Here is a 24,310-nt window from a genome sequence, read left to right as displayed (position 1 = left end):
AAACCATCGAGATACATTAGTAATTCGACGACACTGCAAAAGCATATACTTTCTCATCATCTAAAACACCTCGTTTGTTAGCATTGATTGTCTGGCGTCCTTCGCTGCATCCTTCGCTCTGATCGGGAAACAGGAATTCAAAGAAGAGAAAGAAATCACATCTACAAAAATGGTATCCGACAAGTTCTATGCTATTGTAGCAGGCATTGGCCCAGCGACTGGGAGGTCAGTCGCTCTGCGCTTCGCCGAGGCGTATCCAGTGGTCCTGCTGTCGCGTCAGCCAGACAGCTACAAGGATGTCGTTGCGCAGATCAACAAGAATGGCGGAAAAGCAATCGGCATCTCCGCCGATGTGACGGACCCGGCTTCCTTTGCTTCGGCACTCGAAACCATCAAGAAGGACTTTGCGGATTTGCACCTTGTCGCCGCGATTTATAACGTCCGCCCCAACCTGCGACAAAGCCGTAAACCGTTCCTCGAGCTGACACGGGCGGATCTGGACACTAGTCTCACCGGTAACATGTAATTATGTGTCTCCCCATGATGTCAAGCTAGGACTGTATCTAACGGCTCGGTGCGCTCTAGCGGTGGTCTCTTCAACTTTGCTCAGGGCGTAGTGCCGCTGCTTCTCCAGTCTGTGGATCGTTCCCCATTGCCGCCGACCCTGATCGTCACCGGAGCGACCGCATCTATTAGAGGCTCCAAGCTGTGGTCTGTGATCGCGGCAGGGAAATCCGGGGCGCGCATCTTGACACAATCCCTCGCCAGGGAGTTTGGTCCTGCGGGAGTTCACGTCGCACACGCCATCATCGACGGCGGCATTGACGTCCCCGACGCAGAGCATGCTGATCGCAACGATGCTGCGCCAGATGGCAAATTGAGTCCCTATGCTGCAAGTCTCCTTAACATGTGCTGTCAAAACTGGATGCTAATCTGTGTTCAAGATCGCCGAGAGCTACTGGAGTCTGCATACGCAGCACAAATCGGCGTGGACGCAGGAGATTGACTTGCGGCCGTTCAACGAGAAATTTTAACTGATACAGTCTACGCAGGACCACGCTGAAGAATGGATCGAGGAAAGACACGAATGACGCAGCTCAAATGGTAATTTGAGACACCTACGTGCTTGTTGCTGTCGCGGTGAGTACGGTCACCCTCTGCAGGGAGGCAGATGAAGTGCGAGGTTTTTACCGAAGCTGTACTCGGTACAGAAGCTCGCAATACCCAATCAATCAACCAATGAACCAATCAGACAGCTAGACAAGCTAGGGAGCCCAGGGATACCTACATCATTACAAATACACATATATGTAATACGCTCTTTTCCTCAGCGGGAACCTAGGTATTAAAGAAGATAATATCTGATTACACCATTCAGTGCAAAGCCATTGACCGGGTCCCAAACGCCTGTGACGGTATCGCCATACGCGTTTCTACCGTCGTACGAGGTATGGCTGGACTGTTCGATCACTGTGGACACTCCCTCACCCCCATATAGCCCACATGTAATTAGTTACCAAACAAGGCCAAGTTCTGTGGCTCTACGCTAGCAAGTATCCAGTATCCATTCAAGAATGGCCAACATCACGCTCATGTGAATCAATAGATCAATTATTATTGCAAAAGACGGCATTGGAGAACATTAACGACTGGCGTGCTTTTTGCATGTATTGCGTGCTTGAGGAGCGACACAGATGACAAATTGACGGGCATTGGCCTGTGATGCGGATGGTCAATGCCGAGCCAGATGTCAAGGGCCTGGGATAGATAGATATTACTTATACCATTGATAGTCCTGCCTCTTGTCGTTCGTTGTCTGGTATCTAGCCTATTTAGACACCTAAGCTCGAATTTCCCCTGTGTGACATTTTCCAGTAACAAAAGAGTCTCGAATATGGCCACAGCAGCAGTCCAACACGCCCCTGGCAATACTGTTGGGCAAGTCGTTGAACCTCTTGTTCAGACCAACAAGCCCGCGAAACGCGATGTCGCCGCCGAGGTGTACTACTACAAGGACCCCGGCGATGGGTCTCTCCCTGCTCCTTCATATGTCGGGTATGTTTCCTCCCATCAGAGTAGTGGACCAGAAATAGAAAAAAAAGATCCTTGATTCTAAATCCTTGGGGGGGTGTAACAGAAAACCCGATTCGTATCTACGCCCCCACGTCACCCAGAACGTTGTCATCCACGACATCGCTGGCGACGAGGACAAATATACCCTCGATAGCCATGGGTTTCAGTACCTGAAGCATGAGAGCGCGGAGAAGGATTTTGTCGACGCCGACAAGATCAAGGCGGAATATTACCCGGAAATTGAGCAGTTGTTGAAAGATGCGTAAGTTGCTTTACGTTCCCCTTCTTCGTGTGTTGTGTGTCTTGATCGGCCAGAAGGAGGAGGGCAAAATATATACTAACCATGTTCGAACAGCACGGGAGCTTCTCGCGTCTTGATCTTCGACCACACGATCCGTCGCGCGACGTCGGACGTCCGTGACGTTGGCGGCCAGCGTCGCGGGCCTGCGCGCCGCGTGCATATCGACCAGTCATACACGGCGTCGGAGAACCGGGTGCGGTACCATCTCCCTGATGAGGCGGAGGAGCTGCTCAAGAAGCGGTTCCAGATCATCAATGTCAGTACCACAACACAACTTACCACGGCCCCTCTTCTCGTGACCTAGGTATCTAATCCCCCTTGGTGAAAAACAGGTCTGGCGCCCCATCAAACCCATCCTCCGCGACCCGCTCACCCTGGCCGCCGCCCACTCCGTGCCCGAGTCCGACCTCATCCCCGCGAAACTCATCTACCCGGACCGCGAAGGCGAGACGTACGCGGTCCGCCCGAACCCTAAGCATCAGTGGTTCTTCAAGTACGCCCAACAGCCCAACGAGCCGCTGCTGATCAAGTGCTACGACTCGCTGGACGACGGGCGGGCGCGGCGGATCCCACACACGGCGTTTGTCGACCCGGAGTACGAGAATGCGCCGCCGAGGGAGAGCATCGAGGTCAGGACGCTGGTGTTTTATGATTATTAGGTCACACACATCACACTCACACAGAGAGAGGGAGATAAGGACAGAGAGAGGGTGTGTTTCTGAGAAAGTTGGATAGTTTATTTTAATCTTATAGGGTTCGATTCATCTCTCCCTGTCATAAGTATCGTCGTCGTGATCATCTTCATCTCGTCGTAATTGGCGTATCATTCGAAGACTTTAGTCAGTCGTGCCTATGTAGGGTAGAAATACCCCTTTACCTCTCGCCACTTGCCTCTCTTGCCTTCTTCAGGCGGGCGACTTGTCGTGTTAGTGAGCTCAACAACTCCCGAGTACAGTACCTAGAAATAGATGGCCTGGAGGACGTAGAGGACGAGGGGGAAGAGGGGAGACCAATTCATGTTACAGTCACATGACTCTTATCTTGTTGCAGTCACGTGGATTTTACTGTTACGGTCACATGACTGTACCCGTAGTCAGCCAATCACGTACGCTGAATGTATCGAGAAAGCAAATGGTCTATATATAGATTTCACTCGAGTCCTTTTTGATCCTGATCACTGGCTTTCTACAGCCACGGCCACTAACGTTTAGAACGTCCATGCTCGGAATACTCTATACTGTTCCTTCGCAATAGAAATCACTGCTCAAATACAAAGTACATCATATATACATCATACATACATACATATATACCCAAAACGTACCGTGCCATTTTGGCAGCCACACCGACAAGAACTCCATGTATCTCTATCGATAGTCTAGTCCTCTCGATCAGCCGTCGTCCTCTCGTCGAGGTTACTCCTTCTTCCCAGGATCGGCCCTGGCGACCCGCTGATACAGCGACACAGACTCGGCGACCCTTCGAGCGAAAGCTCCTCAGGGTCTTCCGAGTACTTGGGCAGCGTGGCGCTCCCGTCGAGCCACCTGCAGGTCAGGATCTGGATGGGTATCCGGACCCGAATCTCGAAGTGTTTGCGGCTGCTCTCGCTCACTTCTACAAAGGCCGAGATGGTGATCTATAAATGAATGCACTGCGTTAGTCGATACTCAGGGACTAAGGAATCGGCAGATTTTGATAGATGGTTGCTTACCAGCAGCGAATGGCGGACGTAGAGACACCTGTACGCCGTGTCCGCGTGGATGCGTGAGCATGACGGCATTTGCAGCATGGCCGTCTCATAGAGGAAATTGCCCTCGCTGTCTTCGTGGACCGACATGGATCGACTTCGCCGCGGCGTGTCTTTCTCGATGACCGTGCCGTTGGCGTGAGAAACCGCCATATTCTCACCCACGGCGCTGATGCGGCGGAATGCGCGCTGGTGCAGAGGATCGCGCTTGACCCGCTTCGTGTACAGGACGGCCTTGGACCGCGACTGTTCTCGGTGCGCCATCCCCGTGCGGGTCTGATACTGCACTTCCTCGACCATGGCTACGGTGATTTGCTGCCAGAAACGGTCTGGCTGGGTCGAGATCTTCATCTTCATGGGTAGTTGTCCGCCCACCGGACAGGATTTGGCCGCGAGGGAGAAGCCGTACCCGAGGCCGTGGAGGAGGCCGTGGACTTGGTACGGTTCGGTCATTTCGAGTGAACATACACATGGAATGCGCACCAGCGTGACAGGCTGCTTGAAGGTCGCCGAGACGGATGGGCGGCCAGACTCTACCGCAGTGGCCGTGAGGTGGTAAAACACCTTGCCCATGGGCAGGTCAATTGTCTCCGGGAACGAAGATGCCAGCGGAAGCTCGAAGTTGTAGTTGTACACGCCGGGACTGAATACGCGCGCCGCCTTTGCGGGGTCTCTCTCCTTGTCGAGAAAGTCCCACGTGTGGTCGACGACACTTTCGTCCAATACCTTTTTCAGCCGTCTCACTCTCCACGACTCCGGCCATATGGTCCGACTGACTCCCTGAAAGTCGAGCGAGAGTTTACCCAGTGTCGTCTCCTGCACGACCCTCAACCGCATCACCCCTCTCAGCACCGCGGATGTGTGCTCTAGGTTGTGTGGGAAGTCAAATCCTTCCAAAAACAATACCGGCTCGGCAAGATCGAAGGCCACGCTGAATGCATCGTTCCGGGTGATCTCGACGGGTTCCAAACTCGGGTCGGTATGCTTGGGCAGATTTTGACCCGATGTCTTTAGGTACGGAGGACGTCGAGAGCTCCCCCCGGTACCACCAACTCCCTTCCGCACGGTCTTGGTGTCGTCGGTCTTGCCCTTGGCCGAGAAATTGATCGGGTTGGCAAGCGGCGACAACCAAGAGTCCGCCGTTGGCAAGGACACGGGGCGTGTCTGGAAATACGCCTCGTTGCCCTCCTGCGCTTCGTGCGCTTTTTGCGTCGAGAGGAAGAGTCGGCCCTCGATTGCCGACGTTATCTCCTTGTAGCCTTCCATCCTCGGAGGCTCGTTCGGTCGACGTTGGCGTGCACCGGCAGCCAGCCAGCCACAAACCTACTCTAGATTCGAGCCCTTTGTAAATGTCCTGTCAACGTCGAGTACGGCCATATCGCTGGATTGAAATTGCCCCATGGGGTGCACTATAGGCTGATAGCCTGGATAAAACATGGGTGAGATCCAGACCTGAAACCCACATTGTGACAAGCTGAGTAGCGGAACGATTCGGACGGGGACAAAAGTCAATTATCCCGGTCAGCTCCCATGCAGGTTTGCCTCGGCCCCGAACGAGTGGGAACTGGTGGATAGGGTAGCAGACCACCCGAGAAGGCCTAGAAGGCCTCATCTACTCCCAAGTACGAGTACGAGGTTAGTTGAAGTTGCAGCGTAGAAAGGCGCTAAACAGCCCACCAAAGCCTTTCGCGGAGTTTGGGAGAGAGACGAAAAGGGGGGGAAGAGACTTAGTAACAACCTTGTAGTCACTACCTCATCAACGTAACATAATCCACGGGTACTTTACTTTTCCACATTTAAGAGACAGGGAGAGGGCGTTGGAGACTAGTCACGGTGCTGTGCTGGGATGATACCCACCTAGATGTTGTATGCTGCTTCGTTTCTGCTTCGATTTACAAGCCAGTAAATGCCCCCGGATATTCAAAGAGGTAAGGATAGGTCCCCAAGGTAGCAGCAGTCTAGCGGGGGGATGTGCCTTGCTGGTTATTGCCAGATTATCCTTGCCCTTGAATGTGCTGCCGCCTGCTAATCTCCACCCCTGTGCCGCAATTCCGAACGTGCCGTTTGTCAGGAAACGTTCCGAGATCTCGTCTGTGTGCATCTCCTCAAACCAAGACTTCTTGGCCTCGTATTCACAGCCTGGAGAACCCATGGCTTTGGGTATGCGGGGGAAATGATGATATCGCACTCCTGGTGCTATCTTGGCTTGGTAGCAACCTAAACAGAACCTCAGTGTTCGAACATGACATGTGGCAGAGCTGGCTGTGTCGGGGGTCTTCAGGAGACTTGTGCATATGTGTGCATAATTGCATAGTTAATGCTTTCGATCTGCTGTTAGCGAAGTAGGTAGCTACCCCTCCCCATGATGCACAAGATTGCAGAGAGGCTCCACGCCAGCTCCAGACATCCATTCGAACCAGGTGGAAGACACTGATGTTTTCCAGCTTTACTCCATGGAGGGAGGTGCAATGGACTTCTCAATCAAACGGGCCCGCACAAGTTATTCGCTGTTCAGAGTTGATTTCCTGGAGTGATTGGCCACCATGGACTGCGATCCTCACATCCAAGTTTGCCGTATAGCCGGGTTTCGATGCAGGATTTCGACGAGGCTAGGTTCAGGGCCGCGCGTTGTCGCGTGGATGCTACTCTGCACGGCTTGTTGCTGTCGAAAGAGTCATGTACTCGCCAATCATGACTATTCTGTCGCTTTCAAGCCCCAGACAGCAACCCATTTCCTGACCCAGAAGGGTATTGATCTCGCGGATTCCCGGGCACATGGGCAAATTGGCATGCTTCTTTCGATGCGAATGGCAAAGAGCCGCACCACAAAAGGCATCCCGGAGCCCCCAGATTTCTACCAGCTCGGTGTGGTTGCGATTCAGGGTATGATCAGGAGAAAAGCTGGTCCGAATCTGTGGGGTCTGGGGGCGCCTGTTGAGTTGCGGTTGCATGGAGTCAGTTCTTGCCATCGCATTACTTTGGTTGTTCGTGTTTTGAAGATCGATAAAGCTTGCTTCCTACCCCAGGGGAGTTCAAGATCTGAGCAGTGGTCCGAGCACGGCGCTTTGTCTTTCTCTTCCCTTCTCTTAATTAGCAACCTGCAGCTGGACAGCTCTCAAGCTCCTCTCAAAATTTCTCGCCCAGTTCCTGAAAAGCTTGCCACCCACAATGCCTCGCTTCGGCAGCCTCGCCGGCGCCAGAGTCAATGAAGTCAAAGTCAGCCAGTCCATCGTCGGCCGCAACAATGCGAACAAACCTCATGGAATCGTGGGCATGATCAAGAATCCCTATGTCTTCATGACCTGTGCCTTTGCTTCACTGGGCTGCATGATGTACGGGTACGATCAAGGTGTCATGGGTCCAATTCTGGTCATGGAGAATTTCCAGGCTCACTTCCCTTCCTTGACCGGCTCGACCATTCAAGGCTGGCTCGTCTCTGCCTTGGAACTCGGCGCATGGGCTGGAGCGTTAGTCAGCGGCTACCTGTCCGACCGGATCTCTCGAAAGTACAGCATGATGGTCGCCGTCATCATCTTCACTCTCGGCACGGGATTCCAGGTTGGCGCACAGAATCCAGCCATGCTCTTCGCTGGGAGAGTAATAGGCGGTCTGGGTATAGGATCTTTCTCCATGCTGATTCCACTCTATCAAGCTGAGATAGCACCTCCTGAATTGAGAGGGTCTCTTGTTTCACTCCAACAACTATCTATCACCATCGGAACATGCATCAGTTTCTGGCTCGACTATGGCATGCACTTTGTCGGTGGCACTCACTGTGACCCTGAAGGAGTTGCAAACCCCTATTCGTCCTCCAACGCATTCCTACCTTACATTGCTCATGGCCACACTTGTCTGGGAGAGAAGACGGTTTCGTGGCGGGTGCCGTTGGCTCTTCAGCTGATCCCGGCATGGATCCTCTTCTTTGGGATGTTCTTTCTGCCGTTTTCCCCGCGCTGGCTGATGATGAAGCATCGCGAAGATGACTGCGTGGCCGCCCTGTCCCGGTTGAGAAGGCTTGATCCCTCCGACCCTCTCCTGGTGGCCGAATTCCTCGAGATCAAGGCGACCGTTCTGTTCGATGAAGAGACCGAGGCTGAAATGAAGGGAAGCGGTGGCGTACTAGCTCCGTGGAAAGCACTATTCGCACCAAATATGTTCAAGCGGTTGAGCATTGGATGTTGGATTATGATGTACGTCCCTCCTCTCGCTCAGGTTTCCGCACCCATGCTAACTCTTAGCGTCAGCTTCCAACAGTTCACAGGTATCAATGCCGTCTTGTGAGTATATTCCATAGAGTCCTTGAGCGTTTGTCTAATTTGTGCCAGGTACTATGCACCACAGATCTTCGCAAGCTTCGGCTTCAGCTCAGTCACCACCAACCTGCTGGCCACTGGTGTAACCGGGATCCTGCAAATTATCTTCACGCTGCCATCCGTGTTTTTCCTCGACAACTTTGGCCGGAAGACATTCTTGATCGTCGGGGCGATTGGTATGTGCATCTGCCACATCGTCGTCGCATCGGTGGATGGAGTGTACGAGGACAAGTGGGCTCTGGGACAAGGTCTGGCCAAAACCCCCGGATGGGTTTCCATCGCCTTCATCTGGCTTTTTGCCGTCAACTTTGCCTATTCATGGGGTCCGGTCGCGTGGGTGCTCACTCAAGAGCTGTTCCCCAACAGCATGCGGTCGCGAGGTGTTTCTATTGTGGCGTCGACGAACTGGATGTTCAACTTCATCATCGGCCTGACGACCCGCGACATGATCAACTCGATGAAGTTTGGCACTTACATCTTCTTTGCCTTCTTCTCTGGCGCAGGCGGTATCTTCGTCTGGTTCCTTTGCCCAGGTGAGAAAGTTTCCAGTTGCCTGCTGATGAAGGACTCATCGCTGACAAGTACTCGGTAGAAACCAAGAACAAGACCCTCGAGGAGCTCGATGTTTTCTTCGGCGGCTCCATCGAGAGCGTCGCCCAGGCGGATCGAGAACGAATGCAACGTATCAACGAGCGACTTGGAATCACCGGGGCCGAACACCCCAATGATCTCGTGGGACGTACAGCATCGGTCGGTCAAGAGAAGGGAATACCAGTGGCAGCAGAGGCAGAACATGACTTCAAGGCATAACCCGATACTCGTTCTGCCCGAGCACAGCATTGCAAGGATTCGACTCCTTGCAACTCCGGCTCTGGGAGTCGAATCTGAGTAATGAGATATCCGGGCCCATGTTATTCCGTTCCTATGGATTAGATAGGTATAGGTTCTGGCCCACTTTAGCCACTATTCCATTACTAGAATAGGCTATTGATCAGATTCTGACCTCATAGGTCGCCAAGCCTGACTAGTATAGCTAAATCACCACTAAAAGTGCCAAGAATTGAGATGCTGAATCTTAGAATAAGCCGATTGCATCCTTGTTGACAAATCGTTGTACTCACTGTAACAATGGTATCAAGAGCTTGTTGCTAGCCGTAGCTGAGCACTCACTCTTCCGTAGGGCAAATACACATGTTCCTGATGGGTTTCGAGCCGACTTACCACACAGTGGGAGGATGGATCAGAAGAAGAGATTCAGGCAGCTTGAGGTGGTACAGCCTATGGTACGGCGCAGTCCATCGTCTTGTAACCATAGTTGTTGTGCCTGTACTGTAATGTCCTCGAGAGTGACGAGTATGAGGCTCGGATGACTCGGACCGTCCCCCAGCGCCAGGTCTCATCGGCCGCGTGCTCGAATCATCAACATTGCACTCGATCGCTGCATCATGCCCAATCTCTACGAGGACCTTCAGGCTCTTGGCGTTGATCAACCTCACGCCGCAACGAGCATGCCTTCAGTTTTCTATGCAGAAATAGCAGAATACCCGCGGAGTCAGTTCTTGGCTCTCCATTGAGCACGACTCTTTCCGCGTTTTGGAGCTTGACAGCTGCTATTACCAATGGCGCCGAGAGCTCTACGTCAGAGGCCGCGTTATCGATGCCTACGTGGCCTGCAGCGGTGTTTCATCCGACGAGGTGAGACTACTCGAGCGGTAGATGAGTTTGCAATATCAAGTCGATACGTTGCTGGCGCATTATTGATACAAGTTAATTTATGTAAGCAGACGGACGTTGGTAGACCAAAGGTTCCGCAGTTGTGTGTTGCCCAAGGCGGATAAGGGTGGCGGCAAACGTGACAAACTCATTCCCGTGATCGTTTCACTTTCTTCCCTGGGCTAGTGCAGCAAGACTTCGTTTTAGTGCCCAATGAAAGCTCTAAATGGAACTGCCGAGACCACTTGCCGGTGATGGTACAGCCTCCCCCGGCTAAAGCCCCCCGCCAAGTGTCCACCCGCTGCATCGTGAACTCTCCGCAAAAGGCCCATGAGGCTTCAGGAGAAATGCCAGCCTCGCCAATGACGGCTGCTTCTCCACCACCCAACGGGGATCCCCCGCGTCAAAATCCTATCTCCAGACCCTGCCCACAGGTCGGAATTGCTTCCAGGGTCACTTCCAGGGTCGCTTCCATGGGTTCAATCCAGGTGGGAGCACCGCCCTTCACGCCACGCGCTCCCCGATCCGAGCATCATGTTGACGTGTGTATTTATATTAGCCCCAATCCTTCGTCAACTTCTCCTCTTAAGCCCTAACTAAGCTTTCCTACCCACAACCGGGCCTCGATAACTTACTCTACACCATGGAGATGAACTATGATGAACAGGTATGCGCTTCTACCCTTAGAAGACACCTCTTTCAATGATGAACTGACTCGGGGTGCAACAGGAGCTCTCCGCCATTGAGCGAGAGCTCAACGTCGAGCTTCTCCCTGGCACGGAGCTGATGGCGGATGTTGGAACGCATCATTTCGTCAAGAGTACCGGCAGGAGCCATCGTGTCTTGGTTCCACAGCCATCGGAGGATCCCCATGATCCCCTCAACTGGTCGACGTACTGGAAGCTTTCGGCGATTGTAGCCTCGAGCATGGTCAGCTTCACGCAGGGCTTTGGTCCACTATCTCTCGCACCCATGTTTGGCGACTACATCGAGGCATTCGACTGCTCTCTGGCAGATGCAGTGCAGTTTACTGGCGTTGCTATCCTTGTGCTTGGCTTCAGCAACTTCATCTGGTATGCTCTCATGACTTTTATGGGGAAGACACCACGTACTTACTTACCGCGACTCAGGGTTCCTCTCAGCTCGACGTTCGGTCGTCGCCCGGTTTACATCTTCTCCCAGCTAATCTGCCTGGGCTCATCCATCTGGCGTGCGAGAGCTCAGACTTATGGCTCTTTTATGGGGGCTTGTGTGTGCGTGGCTGTCCCCGGTCAAATACGCGAAAACATACTGACACGGTCGCTAGTCTTAACGGCATTGGTGCTGGTCCGGCTGAAACCATCCAGCCAGCAGTCATTGCGGACATTTTCTTCCTCCATGATCGTGGCAAGTGGAATACGCTCTACTGGGTCGTCTACATGGGATCTCTCATGGTTGCGCCCATCATCTCTGGTGCCATGGCTGAAAACGTTGGGTGGAGAAGCTTCTGGTGGTTCTACACTGCCCTGCTCGCCCTCTCCCTGGCAATGGTGGTCTTTATGTTCCCCGAGACGAAGTGGCACCGACAACATCCAAAGGAGGTGGTCAAGCATGCCATTGCAACCCAAGAAGAAAAGTCTGAGGGTGTCGAGGGCGCTGATAAGAAACGTTCAGACGCTGTGCTTGAACAGGCACCCGAGAACAACGAACTTGGTCCAGTCGAAACCGCCGAACGCGACCCCTGGCTCGGCCGTGGCAAACCAAACAAAGCCCAATGGGGTCTTTACACTCCCAATCCAGATCCGCTCAGGGCCATCATCCTCGATCTTTGGATCCCATGGAAACTGTTCGCCTTCCCCATTGTCGAATTGGCTGCTTTTATTGTCAGCTGGAGCTGTTCTTCGTTTTTGACACTCAATTTGACCCAGACTCAAGCCTTCGCGGCGCCGCCCTACAACTTTACCACCGAGCAAATCGGATTCACCAACTTCGCCATTCTGGTGGGCGCCATGATTGGCCTGTTTACAGCAGGACCATTTTCCGACTTTGTGGCCGCTCGAGCGACAGCACGGAACAGAGGTGTCCGTGAACCTGAGATGCGTCTGCTTGCGTTGATTCCGTACGTCATTATCATGTACTTTGGCAACATTATTGTCAGCGTCGGGTATGAGAACAAATGGCCGTGGCAAGCCATTGTCATTATCGGATACACTTGTGCGGGTATCCAGGTCGCAGCTATCCCCGGCATCGCCTCGACCTATGCCGTCGACAGCTACAAGCCCGTTGCTGGCAGTTTGTTCGTGGCCATCACGGTCAACAAGAATGTCTGGGGATATGGTTTCAGCAAGTTCATCACGGTAAGCCTGCACTCCGCTCTGGTATTTCTAGCGATGCCCTAACTTGAAGTTAGAACTGGATCGTTGACGACGGTTACATTCCGCCAATTATGACCAATGCGTCGTTGATTCTCCTGTTCTGCCTGTGTGCTATTATCTTCTACTTCTACGGGAAGACGTTCCGACGATGGACCAAGAACAGCAGCGTGCATTCGATGTGAGGGGATGGGAGGAGTAGAAACACAATACCGAGACAGGATGTGCTGTGGACTATGGTTATTCTCTTGTTCATCGCATCGATATTCTCGATCCTATGCGCCATACTGTGCCAGAATGGGCATGCAAAGGTCGATTGACCAATGTTGTGTATCAAAAAGGCAGAGGAGGAGGCCGCAAAGAGAAAGGAAGACGGGATATTTGTATCTCTGTGGACGGACACGAGGCGTTAGAGACAATACCTCCACCCATTTTTGAAAATACCTGCATACGTCTGATATTTGATGTCTCTCCGCTAGTGGATACAAGGCTGCCCAGGCAGGGGTGGGACGGGAGATCCAAAGCCGCCCGCAGCGGCCAGAACAGCTCAGGATGCTGCCGGGAGCCCTACGAGCCTTTGTGCCTGTGCCCGGAACTTGTAGGATTTTAATTAACTGAAATGTACGAGGTACTTGTACTTTATAGGTAGGTACAAGGGGATCCGGATCCGCTCGCGAAAGAACCACCAACGCCTTAACGCCGCGGAAATCAATCGTATTTGCACACGTAAAATAATATTAGCTCAGGGTTTCAGGTTTCCAATCCGGGTTGCCGTTGCCACGTTTTCCCCCTCCGCCTACCCGTAAATACAAGTACAGAAGCAAATCTGGGTGAAACCGGCTGACCGCGATATTTACGAGTATGTACCATCTCCTCGGAACAGACCCTTTTCCCATTGCTGCCACGAATCTCCCTAAGCCCCTAGCTTTGGCCAATTATTAAGCCCGGGTGTCTCATTCGTCGCCTGGGCCTCGCTTCGCTGGGATTGCTGGGGAAAGTTCCACATGGTTAAGAATTTTGTGGTTTTCCGGTTTTTCTGGGCTTCAGCCCAAGGGACAAAATGCTCCTTGACGTCGTCATCGTGGAGGATTTGCCCATTTTGTCTTTGTCGTTCTGGATCTTCGAGTTGCCTTGTCACACCACTTGACCACTGCCGGGTTATTGAGGCATACTCGCCTCAACTGTTGAGACTTATGGGTAGGTAGTGAACTGAGTGAGTGTATGGTAAGCCCCAATACACACTCTCACATACTTGTTTGCCGGGGAAATGCTTGTTTTCGCCCGCGACAATATCCCGCTACCCAGATTCACTGCCATGAGGTTGCTTCCCTATGAAATCTTGGTATCACCTGAGGCGCAACACTGGAAAAGCTTCTTCCACCCCTGGATCTGCAAGTCCATGAACACGCCGGCTTATGTAGGCGAATGCCGATCGAAGTACGTGACACGGGGGCAGAGCTAAAGAACTTCTGCGGTTATTCGACTTACATAACAGGTTCCACTGGACTGTCGCGGTGGTGAATATATAACTGGCTCTTGCGTATGTCTTCTCACATTCAATAGGAACTCCAATTACACATCATCTCACAAGGACAATGGCGAGCAAGGTGGTCGGAAGTCGAGCATTGACGGGCTGCAATCCAACCCGCCTGGTACAGAGATCCACCCCCATCAGAGTCTCGAGGGTTATAGCAACAACCCCTAGTATCGACCGCAAACATTTCAACACCTCGTCGAAGCGACAAGCCGAGGCTCTGACCGAGCAGCAAAAGGCGATCGTCAAGTCAACAGCACCCGTTCTTCAGGAACATGGCGTCACTATCACGAGCCTTTTCTACAAACGACTACTAAACAACCATCCCACTCTGCGCAACATATTCAACACGGCACACCAAGAGACCGGTGCTCAGCCGGCTGCTCTGGCGCACGCTGTTTGGGCTTATGCCAACAATATTGACAACCTGGGCGCGCTGACCACGGCGGTGTCGAGAATCGGGCACAAGCACGCCAGCCTCGACATCCAGCCAGATCAATACCCGATCGTGGGCGAAGAGTTACTCGCTGCGATCAAAGAGGTGCTCGGCGAGGCTGTGACTGACGACATACTCGACGCGTGGAAAGCTGCCTATGCCCAGCTCGCAGATATCTTTATCAATTTTGAACGGGACCTCTACAAGCAGGCCGAGAAGACTACAGGGGGATGGAACGGGTGGCGCACATTCACCGTGGCGAAGAAGGTGCATGAGAGCGACGAGATCGTCTCTTTCTACCTCGAACCTGCAGACAAGGGAGCCCTCCCAGGATTCCAGTCGGGCCAGTATGTGTCGGTCAGGGTCTTCCTCCCGGAACTCGGCGTCTACCAGCCACGACAGTACAGCCTGTCGGACATCCCAGACGGCAAGCACTTTCGGATATCGGTGAAGAAGGAGTCTGCCAGGGGACAAATCCCCGCCGGGAGGATCTCGAACGTGCTGCACGAGGATATCCCCGAAGGAGCACAGATCGACGTCAGCATGCCGCGGGGAGACTTTTTCCTCGACGTCGACGCCGACACGCCCGTGGTATTGATCAGCGCCGGGGTCGGGATCACGCCCATGCTGTCCATGTTGGGCACCGTGATCGGGCAGAACAACACTCGACCCGTCAGCTTCATCCACGCGGTCCGCTCGGCCCACGTCCACGCCATGAAGGACTACCTCGCGCGGGTGGTGGAGAAGAACCCGCAGGTGAAAAAGGCCGTGTTTTACGAGCACGTCGAGGACGGCGACAAAAAGGGCCGCGACTATGACTTTGAGGGGCGCATCGAGTTCGACAAGGTCAAGGATCTCGCCCTGCTCCCCGACGCCCAGTACTATCTCTGCGGGCCGATCCCGTTCATGCAGCTCCAGCAACGGGAACTGGAGGCGTTGGGCGTGCCCAAGGAGCGCATCCACTCCGAGGTCTTTGGGTCGGGTGTCGCGTGACGAAGAGCATAGTACCATAAAAGGTGCCCTGTACGACGATGTAAAAAAAGAGGAAAGGAAGGGAGGTGTTTAGACCTCTGGATTATCATCACGTCTATATCACGTCCACCAGTTTGTCCAAAGTATTCTGGAACCCTCATGATATGTATTGCCAGTCCACTTGCCTAGGATGGTCGGACCGGTCCAGAAGTAATGTACGAGTATCCAAACACAACATTGTTGTCTTTATTTCCCGAACCTTGTCAAAGTACCTATAAGGGACTGACAAGCTCCGGGCCTGGGTAGAGATTATCACATTGGAGATAGCAGCTGGTCAACATGATATGAAGATAAAATATCACGCCACAAGAGCAATTTCCAATTCGTCCAGGTTGGGTGGCCCGAGAACGGGTGGTGCTTGAACACGCACTACGGCGCGCTGCGGTGGAAGGAGAACGGCGAGTTTGTCAGGGGTGGTGCGCTCAACAAGGCGGGCAACCAGGATGGCAGTGACATCTATCAGAGATTCAGGATTTATAACGGCGCGGAGAAGAGGACCGAGGGTGAGGATGCGATTCTCATTTGAGGATGTGGCATCGTCATGTGAGGAAAGAGGATTGACAACGTCCTAATAAATACCTGTAACTTGTTAGTTGTTGCTAGTCGCTGGTGTCTGCGAGTTCCAGGCATATCAAGGCATGAGCGTTTGTGGAGTTGAATACGCTTCGACGGCACAGAGACGGATTGTGTGTGTGTGTGTGTCTGTCTGTCTGGGAGTAGCTGGTCCGGTTTGGTCACGGCAGGCCAGATCAAGGACTCAACGCCAGACTTTTCCCATCGGTATTTGGAACAAGAAACCTCAAGTCCTCTCTCCCACGAGTACCACCTATAACCGAAGTTCACCGCCCAGCAAGAAAGCATATGGGTCTAGCATGTCCCTACCTACTCCTTCTTACCCTTGGACTCGCAGGGGGGATCCTACTTTGTCGTTTGAATGCCCATACTAATAATCCTCAGGCCCTGGCTCTAGGCATCTTAAACTTTAGGCAACAACGACCATGCCTGGGGTGCCCAGCCCTGCTCCCACGCACCAACGCGGGATATAAGCGAGTACGTCTCCTTGTTGCCCAATCAGAATTTCCTGTGAACGGCCTAGGGAGGAGGTGAAAGGCGGGGTTTTCATTTCCTGATATCATGTCATGTGCTTTCGCGTGCCGAGGGCGATAGAACTAGTGATACTGGCGAAGAGGATTGGACGCGTCCAGAACACGAGGACTCGCTTGCCAGGTTTTGTTCGGGCACTTACAGAAAGAGCGAGGTTCTTCAAAGTCAAAGGGGTAAAGAATCGCCGATTCTTCCGCGATTGCTCGGAAGGGAGGTGTCGTAGAGGAGGTGGTGAGAAAGAGGTATTTAAACAGAGAAAATAGTCGACAGGACCCTCCGAAAAGATCGTCTTCATCTTCCTCTTCTCTCAGCCCTTCTCTCGAAACACATACACTCCAAAGAGGTATCCATTGTCTGCCATCGAGGAAATAACGTGATACTATGTCTTCTGAAGCTGAAGCTGCAGCTGCCGCGTGGGTCCCCCCTCCTGAAGGGTCACCATGTTGGATTGAAATTCCTGCTCGTGACGTCGAGAAGCTCAAGGTATGAAGGTCACAGAGGACAACGAAAGGGACAATGAAGGACATTCAATCCATCCCTCTGCCTCTTCGTCTTCGGACCTCTCTATAAATCTTGCTGACATCGTCGTTGAAAGACCTTCTATAGTAACGTCTTCCCCAATTGGACCTGGAAGCCAAACATTTCCGACCCAGGACACGAGGTCGCTATGTTCCGATTCAAAGACCCCGAAGGTGAGTCCTTTCAAGGTCCTCCTCCACAGACAGGGTGATGTGTTCGATTGTTTGCTTACAACACCACTGGTGGTTCCAGGTCTTGGAGGCGGCCTTGTCAAAATGCCCGATGGCTGTGACCCAAACACGCAGGAGCTGGGATCGGGCGTCACGATCTACCACATGGTCGAGTCGCTGGAAAAGGTGAGTCTCCTAAAATGAAGTGCCTGGGTGCGTTGAGAGATAACAGCGTCTGACGGGGAATTCAAACCAGACTGAAGCCCGCATCCATGAACTGGGCGGGAAGACGGTGCTGCCAAAGACGGCAGAGGGTGAAAGCGGCGTCTACATCAACGTGACAGATCCCGAGGGAAATAGGTTTGGTATTTATCAGATGGTTCGGAACTGTGGCTCTTAGTTCTGTGTAAGTCAATATATACTGCGAATAGTAGTCGATGGAGAGACACAGACAGAGGGAAGTCGTTGAGGGGGAAATCAAAAACCTCGTTAGCCACGCCGCTTTAAATTTGTAGGGCGGCGTCACAGAATTTCCTCATTCGCACATCCCGCCACGGTTCAACCGCACCTTGGCGCATTCAAGTGCCATCATCCCGCATTTCACAGGCAAAGCTGCCTGCCGCTCTTTACACACTCACGCTCCAGTTTCGCGGTCAACCGATCCCTTGCATTATTTCAATAGCTGGCACATGACTGTCTCAGCCTTTCACTGTCGAAGATGAGCGCAACCTGATCTCCTCCGGCCATACCGGTCGTCCGTTGCTCCGTGTTGGACCGAGAGCGGGTAAAAAGTCCTCCGCTAGAGAAACAACGCTGAGACTCACCTGGTGAACAAATCCCTTGAGCCACTCCTTGCCATAGGACCCAGCTCAATTGCGCACTTTCAACCATGTCCATCAAGTATGTACCCATACAATCCCGCCCTTAGTGTCCCAGCGCTCATGATGTCATATCCAGTTGGGTTATGCTCGATGGCAAAGGAGCCTTTGTCCCGTTACCAGGAGAAAGGATCATCCACAAGTCATCGCCGAGAATTGGTCTCGCCATCACCACCCCGTCGACATATCCAGGGAACAATCCAGTGTCAATCCACTGCAACTCTGGCATCGTCTATTTGACCAATCAGAGAGTAAGAATCACAGGGGAATAAACAACAAAGTCGTTTCTGACACCATGCACAGATCGTGTATCTTTCAGAGAAGTCCACCTCGGAGTTCCAATCCTTCTCTGCGCCCCTTCTCAATTTGCACGACACACATCTTACCGTGCCCTGGTTCGGACCGAATGCCTGGCAGGCCCTCTTACAGCCGGTTCCTGGCGGGAACATTCCCGCAACACAAGCTGCCATTGAACTCAAGTTGACTTTCAAAGAAGGTGGAGCTCCCGATTTCCATTCAACCTTTGAGCAGATCAAGGAGCGACTTCAGCAAGTAGTGTCCACAGCGAGGGAGAATAACTTGACAGGCTCGCGGCAGGATGCCTACTTGGGCAATGTGAATCTGGACAACGTCCATCTTGACCAGCTGCCTTCATATAACGAGTCTGGGCATGATCCCATAGCTCTGAACCAATCCAGCGCTACCAGCGAGGACGTGAACTCCCCTATCTTGAGGAGTCCTCATACGGCTCCGGAATTGAGGCGAGCTGGAACACCTCAAGGTGAATCGCAGACACCAAGCGACGCGCCTCCAGGGTACGAAGAGACACAACAGCAGAGCATTCAGGCTGAGTTGGACCGAAGATTGTCAGAGACTCGTGGCTGACAGTAAAATATGGAGGCGGCATCACGGGTAAACGGCCTCCTTTCTGCGGTTGTGCATGGCGTTCTCCATAGAAGCAAGCAGGTTCCTCTCTCAGAGATCCGTGGCCAGCCTCATTAAGATTTTAGTTCCATTGATTAGCTTACCCTCAGTATGATGATATGCCATTCTAACATTAGAGATGTTATTTCGCGGTGGCATCGTCCTTGGACTCGATCGTGAAAGAGTCCAGCGAACCGAACGGCTTGGCGTCTCAACAGCTCGCTGGCCAATCATGCGCCTTGTAATTTTCCTTCCTCCGAAGCTCAAGCTAGCTTGCACTCTTTGAACTTGCAACTCCTTCCACACAACGTTGTAAGTCCAACTCAACGAGACACCAACGATCCTCTCGAGTCTCTAGAGTGGTTGCGCCCATCTCGGACTTCCTCTAAGTAGTCACTTGACCCATTCTATCTCATCCTCAGCCTTCTCCCCGAACTTCACAATGGGGATCACCGATTTCTTCTCCGACCTTCTGAGCTCCGTCTCCTTCGTACAGGAGGTCCAAGCCGAAGCTCCCGCCGACGACAACGAAGAGTCAAGTGACAGCAGCGAGGAGGGTAACGACGAAGAGGGTGGTGAGGATAAACAAGAAGGCGAAGAGGAGGGGGGTGCAGACGGAGAGGAAGAGGGCGAAGAAGAGGAGGAGGAAGAGGAAGAGGAAGAGGAGGAGGAGCCTGTAGATCCAAAGCCAAGACTGGAAGAAGGTATGTCTCTTCTTACCATCACAATTGTTCAGAGCAGAGCTGTTATTACCCTGCGATAAACTGTGCGAGGACTTCCCAGAAGACTAACAACAAGCAGAATGCGCCCGATCCGCCCAGTGCCAGGGCTACAAGCACCACTTTGACGAATGCGTCGAGCGTGTCACTCAACAGGAGGAGGATCCCGACCACAAGGGTCCCAAGGAAAACTGTGTCGAAGAGTGTACGTATCGCAACCGTCTCTACCAGAGCACCTACCTGCGGCGTGGCAAGAGGACACCAAAGCTGACCACTGCGAAAAACAGTTTTCCACCTCCAACACTGCGCAACACAGTGCGCCGCGCCCAAACTCTTCAAGCAGCTGAAATAGATCACCTTCACGCCGACAGCTCATCGAGATCGATAAAAATTTGCATTGAACAAAGAGACTTGCAAGCAAAAGAGAAGATCTCACAACAAGCCATATGTACTCCCCCAAATGAACGGCCTGACGTGGACCAATAACTTAAGCTGCTCCTGAAGAGACGGGATAGATTCAGATTCCTCTGCTCACATGGATGCAGCTTCTGAGAGGGTTTGGTGTGAAGTGTTCGGGTTGCCCAATGCATCCATCCACCTGTGCTCCTCATACATAGTCATCGCGCCTTGTATATACATACCTAGTATCGCATCAAAGACGGAACGGTTCTCCTTTTCTCAGTCCCGGCGGCACTGCCCTGTTCGTTCCTATCTACCTCGTATCTTGTCCTTCACGCTCCCGAGGCGGTACCAAACAGCCAGTTTGCACCAGGCACTGACTCCCACCCACCCACCGCTCTTAAGCTGGCCCGACTGGTCTTGATATAGTCGATTCTGGACTGTTGCCAACTTGCCTTGCTCCGGTCAAGCCGCACTTCTAGCCTTCTCGCATGTACCCGTACTGCACGAGGTACGAGGTACTGCCTAGGATAAGGTAAATGATGGCTGGCTGAACGACTGATTGCCTCAAGTCTCTGTTTCCAGGCCCTCATACCCTCCGGCCCACTACTGACCAATCCGACCTGCGAGCTGCGCAGGCGGCCTCCATGCTAACTTGAACACTTTCCCTTTTTGGAAGGACTTTCGTTTTTTGACAGTACGGCCCAGCCAGCCATGCCATGTCATGCCCTTTCTGGAGTGTTGATACGGGTACCGAGCACATAGTAGGTAGACATTGGTTACTCTTCAAGGCTCAAGGACCAGGTCCGCCAAGATTACCCACTGCGTACGCTCAAGTGACGACTTGACTTGAGGAAATGTTCTTAAGGAATTGGCTGCGCCTCCCCTTCCATAATCGACATCTCGATGTCCTTTCCTTAATAAGATATTCGTGCTCGTACCTGTACTGAGTATGTGTGTCCAATATACAATCACTTCCGTCCAGCTTTGAACATTGTCGTTCCTCCTCTTGGATATTATCTGCTTTCAAATCATTTAAACCTTCAAATATTCAAATATCCCTTGGGCATACTTCGACATAACTTGCATGTACCACACAAAGATTTCCTCGCTCGCCATATATCAGCGTACGTATTCTCACGCAGACCCGGGATCCTGCCCCTGCGCACGCAATCTCTGCTCATCATCATCGTCCTCAATTCTGTCGACGTAGCCTTGCACGACCTCGTCTGCGGTGGCGCGATCAGCTTCCCACCGCTTCCTTCTCACACGGGCCTGTCGGCCAAATAAGCCCAGGCATAGAGGAGCCGGCATAACCAGCGCGGCCAGCACAGCTTGAAAGATCAGTGCCTGTTTCATGTTCTGTGGTGGGTCGGCGTCGGGGCCGGCCTTCAGCGCGTTCATGACGACGATGAAGATGCCGCCCAGAATCTGGCCGCCGCACCAGCAGAGGGAGCTTCCCAACTCGGGTCCCAGAGGATAGTGGATTTCGACAAGGAACTCCAGCGCCACAGGGACGAGGCCGAAACTCGCCGCCCCGAGGATAGCGCAGATGACAAAGACGTACGCTAACGAGCGGGATTGCGGCGCCCAGATGACCACTATATAGCAGATCGCCAGCACAGGGATGGCCACCTTGACGTAGGCCAGGTAGCACTTGTACTTGTCGATGATGGGGCTCGAAATGGCCGCGCAGACGAGGCCGACCACGATCAAGACGGCTCCGGCGATACCGGCGTTGGTCTCGCTGAAGCCGTACGGCTCGAAGATTTGATTGAGCAGGGATGAAAAGGCGTTGAAGAAGCCCACGTAAAAGATGAAGGGGAGGAAAAGGAGGTAGAACTCGGTTGAGCGGGACAGAACGCGGAAATCATGGCGCAACGATGTGCGGTCCATGTGGTCCGCTACCGAACCCGCCGATGGTGGAGATGGTGGTCGCGATGGGATGAAAAAGGCCGGCACGCTCGCCACCGAGGAGATGATGGAGATGTACAAGATCATATTGGGGATCTCATTTGGTTCATCTGCCCAGAAAGGTGAGATGAGCTGGCCCAGCGCTGCGCCAAAGGGGTTCGACAACGATGCTAACGCCGTCGCGGTGGTACGTCCCGCAGGGCTGAACCAGAGGTTTGAATAGGTCGTGGGCGACGAAAGGACGAACGGCTGCGCAAAGCCGATGATCAACTGGCCGAACATGACGCCGCCGAAGTTGTTTGCCCTGGTCGCGCCATATTTGACCCAGTTCCCCACCAGCACCAACGAGGCGGCAATGATGATGGCAGTCTTTGTGCCGTACTTGTGCAGAACATAAAAGGTAGGCGGGGTGGTTACGCAGAAGGCGAAGAGAAACGCCGTCGAAACCCAGTTGATGTTGGCCTCGGTCGTGCCAAAGTACGTCGCCGAGGTTTTGGAAACGGGCGCAAATGCGATCCAGTCCCACGAAACCACAATGTTCAACAGCACTAACTGCGCCAGGCCGAAGAAGCGTCGTTTATATACTTTATATTCGACGGTCGAGGTTGTCGAGATCCGTGATAGTGTCCGGGTCGACGAGAGAAGGCCTCGAGCCCGGTCTTCGAGTGACGCACCTGGAGAGTCAGGCGATGAGCTGCTTTCGCCGCTGGTTGTCTCTCGCTGAGAAATGTGTGACTGCTCGACTTTGCCCATGTTGGCGAATTGGGGATGTCGCAATGAGATAGCCGCTGGCCAAAGGTCACGCGCCCAACCTCACAAAGGGCAAAACCCCCTGGAGTTTGTCCACAGAGCAGTTGTGTGGGAGTCAAAGGTGAGGAGTGTGCACTCATTAACTCTCCCTGTCTTCAGGTCTCGACATGTTTCGAGCGCCGACGACACATATCTGCGGATGTGGAATGTGCAGTGACTGTGTTATCAGGACAGGACGGAAGACGGTGCAACCACGGTGGGTAACGGCCGTTGCTTACCACAGATCGGACATCCCAGTGCAATTTGGAAAGGCCTTTACTATAACAAGACTAGCGTCGGGGTAGTGTCGGGTATTTGCCGGGCCGCACTCGAATAAGGAACGCAACATCTTAACAAGGCTGAGTTGACGAGGCTGAATGTATCCGAGCCGAGTACAATCTTGAGTGCGGATTGCATTGCCATTGTCTTGCGAGTGGAGTCTCATGTCCTGCTAGAGATGGATATTGTTGCAAAAACGATGTCTAATACTACAATGGCCTGTCAAGGTTGGGGTCTAGGTGCAGCGCAGATATCCTGTACCCTGCTTCAAATGCAGGCTGCAGCCCGCAGGCTCCGGGATAGGGGATGGGAAGAGATCTCAGACATTGTGTTTGCTTGAAATGTAACCAACTACGAGCAAACAGAACGACCAGGAGAAGAACATCATTCTTGCAGCGTGACGGGGACAAGGGACTGGGAAATGTAGGTATAGACACCCCTATTCGTGCTTCCTCTACAAGTATGAAGAGGCTGCGTCGGAAGACCGTACTACTCGTAATTAATTGTAGTTGTTTGCAATAATAATTGGCTTCACTAGCTGCTTGTGGCGGCCTCCATCTCTTACCCTAACGTGCTCGCATTGGCACGGAAGGGGAGCCCCAGGAGCCCCTAGAGCCCGAAGCAAACATTCCAAAGCACTCGCCGAGATCAACAACAAGCGGGCCTAACAGCCCTGGTACAAGTGGTCCCAGGCAGCCCAGTGGTCCCCCCCCAATACCAGCCAACCCTGCCCAGCCCCCTGGCGATTGGCTTCTATTACTCGTTGGCGGTCTTCTCAAGCACTCGAACCCTTACTGGGTGTCCATATACCGGGGCACCCTGCCTTGGTGACTGGGTCGCTATCCGCCTCGCCAGACCTAATAAAGACTCGAGGCCCTGACGAATGCTTGGACTTTATGCGCCCTGTTTAACCCAATTCAGCGCACGCCCAGCGAGGCAGCCAGGCCAGCACAGACATCCCTGCTCCCCTGACTTAACTTCAGCCTCTCCCTGAGAAGAAGGAACGAAAGTTCTGAGCGCGTGGTACAGTCTCCCGGCTGTGCCAGAAGCCTTTTTCCCACGTTCCTTCATACCCACCGCCTGCCTCAAAGCTGCTACAAGCTCTTGCCCTCCGT

At 53.0% G+C, this 24,310-nt stretch overlaps 9 protein-coding genes across 9 annotated transcripts; 7 read left to right on the top strand and 2 right to left on the bottom strand.

The window, feature by feature from the left end:
* Nucleotides 1-169: 169 nt before the first annotated feature.
* AYO20_10574 (hypothetical protein) lies at nt 170-1,006 on the top strand (the record flags this gene model as incomplete). The annotated part of the gene is made up of 2 exons (XM_022648831.1): nt 170-522; nt 586-1,006. The coding sequence occupies 2 exons, from the start codon at nt 170-172 to the stop codon at nt 1,004-1,006; spliced, it is 774 nt and encodes a 257-aa protein (XP_022495204.1).
* Nucleotides 1,007-1,894: 888 nt separating this feature from the next.
* Nucleotides 1,895-3,033, top strand: AYO20_10573 (hypothetical protein; the record flags this gene model as incomplete). The annotated part of the gene is made up of 4 exons (XM_022648830.1): nt 1,895-2,055; nt 2,138-2,335; nt 2,429-2,630; nt 2,707-3,033. 4 exons carry the CDS (start codon nt 1,895-1,897, stop codon nt 3,031-3,033), a joined length of 888 nt encoding a protein of 295 aa, XP_022495203.1.
* Nucleotides 3,034-3,752: 719 nt separating this feature from the next.
* AYO20_10572 (hypothetical protein) lies at nt 3,753-5,387 on the bottom strand (the record flags this gene model as incomplete). Its single annotated transcript, XM_022648829.1, has 2 exons — nt 3,753-4,010; nt 4,086-5,387. 2 exons carry the CDS (start codon nt 5,385-5,387, stop codon nt 3,753-3,755), a joined length of 1,560 nt encoding a protein of 519 aa, XP_022495202.1.
* Nucleotides 5,388-7,289: 1,902 nt separating this feature from the next.
* On the top strand, nt 7,290-9,244 carry AYO20_10571 (hypothetical protein; the record flags this gene model as incomplete). Its single annotated transcript, XM_022648828.1, has 3 exons — nt 7,290-8,398; nt 8,447-8,967; nt 9,027-9,244. The coding sequence occupies 3 exons, from the start codon at nt 7,290-7,292 to the stop codon at nt 9,242-9,244; spliced, it is 1,848 nt and encodes a 615-aa protein (XP_022495201.1).
* Nucleotides 9,245-10,790: 1,546 nt separating this feature from the next.
* On the top strand, nt 10,791-12,683 carry AYO20_10570 (hypothetical protein; the record flags this gene model as incomplete). Its single annotated transcript, XM_022648827.1, has 5 exons — nt 10,791-10,814; nt 10,877-11,220; nt 11,278-11,400; nt 11,454-12,483; nt 12,537-12,683. The coding sequence occupies 5 exons, from the start codon at nt 10,791-10,793 to the stop codon at nt 12,681-12,683; spliced, it is 1,668 nt and encodes a 555-aa protein (XP_022495200.1).
* A 1,410-nt stretch (nt 12,684-14,093) lies between these two features.
* Nucleotides 14,094-15,461, top strand: AYO20_10569 (hypothetical protein; the record flags this gene model as incomplete). The annotated part of the gene is made up of 1 exon (XM_022648826.1): nt 14,094-15,461. The coding sequence occupies one exon, from the start codon at nt 14,094-14,096 to the stop codon at nt 15,459-15,461; it is 1,368 nt and encodes a 455-aa protein (XP_022495199.1).
* Nucleotides 15,462-16,985: 1,524 nt separating this feature from the next.
* On the top strand, nt 16,986-19,056 carry AYO20_10568 (hypothetical protein; the record flags this gene model as incomplete). The annotated part of the gene is made up of 7 exons (XM_022648825.1): nt 16,986-17,087; nt 17,200-17,296; nt 17,376-17,479; nt 17,550-17,653; nt 18,155-18,193; nt 18,251-18,422; nt 18,475-19,056. The coding sequence occupies 7 exons, from the start codon at nt 16,986-16,988 to the stop codon at nt 19,054-19,056; spliced, it is 1,200 nt and encodes a 399-aa protein (XP_022495198.1).
* Nucleotides 19,057-19,537: 481 nt separating this feature from the next.
* On the top strand, nt 19,538-20,300 carry AYO20_10567 (hypothetical protein; the record flags this gene model as incomplete). The annotated part of the gene is made up of 2 exons (XM_022648824.1): nt 19,538-19,799; nt 19,897-20,300. The coding sequence occupies 2 exons, from the start codon at nt 19,538-19,540 to the stop codon at nt 20,298-20,300; spliced, it is 666 nt and encodes a 221-aa protein (XP_022495197.1).
* A 1,050-nt stretch (nt 20,301-21,350) lies between these two features.
* AYO20_10566 (hypothetical protein) lies at nt 21,351-22,880 on the bottom strand (the record flags this gene model as incomplete). The annotated part of the gene is made up of 1 exon (XM_022648823.1): nt 21,351-22,880. The coding sequence occupies one exon, from the start codon at nt 22,878-22,880 to the stop codon at nt 21,351-21,353; it is 1,530 nt and encodes a 509-aa protein (XP_022495196.1).
* Between the last annotated feature and the right edge of the window lie 1,430 nt (nt 22,881-24,310).

The sequence above is a fragment of the Fonsecaea nubica genome (assembly GCF_001646965.1).
Source record: "Fonsecaea nubica strain CBS 269.64 chromosome Unknown Scaff115, whole genome shotgun sequence".
Taxonomy (NCBI): domain Eukaryota; kingdom Fungi; phylum Ascomycota; class Eurotiomycetes; order Chaetothyriales; family Herpotrichiellaceae; genus Fonsecaea; species Fonsecaea nubica.
Note: the sequence above shows the minus strand (reverse complement) of the source record. Positions and strands in the feature narration are given on the sequence as shown.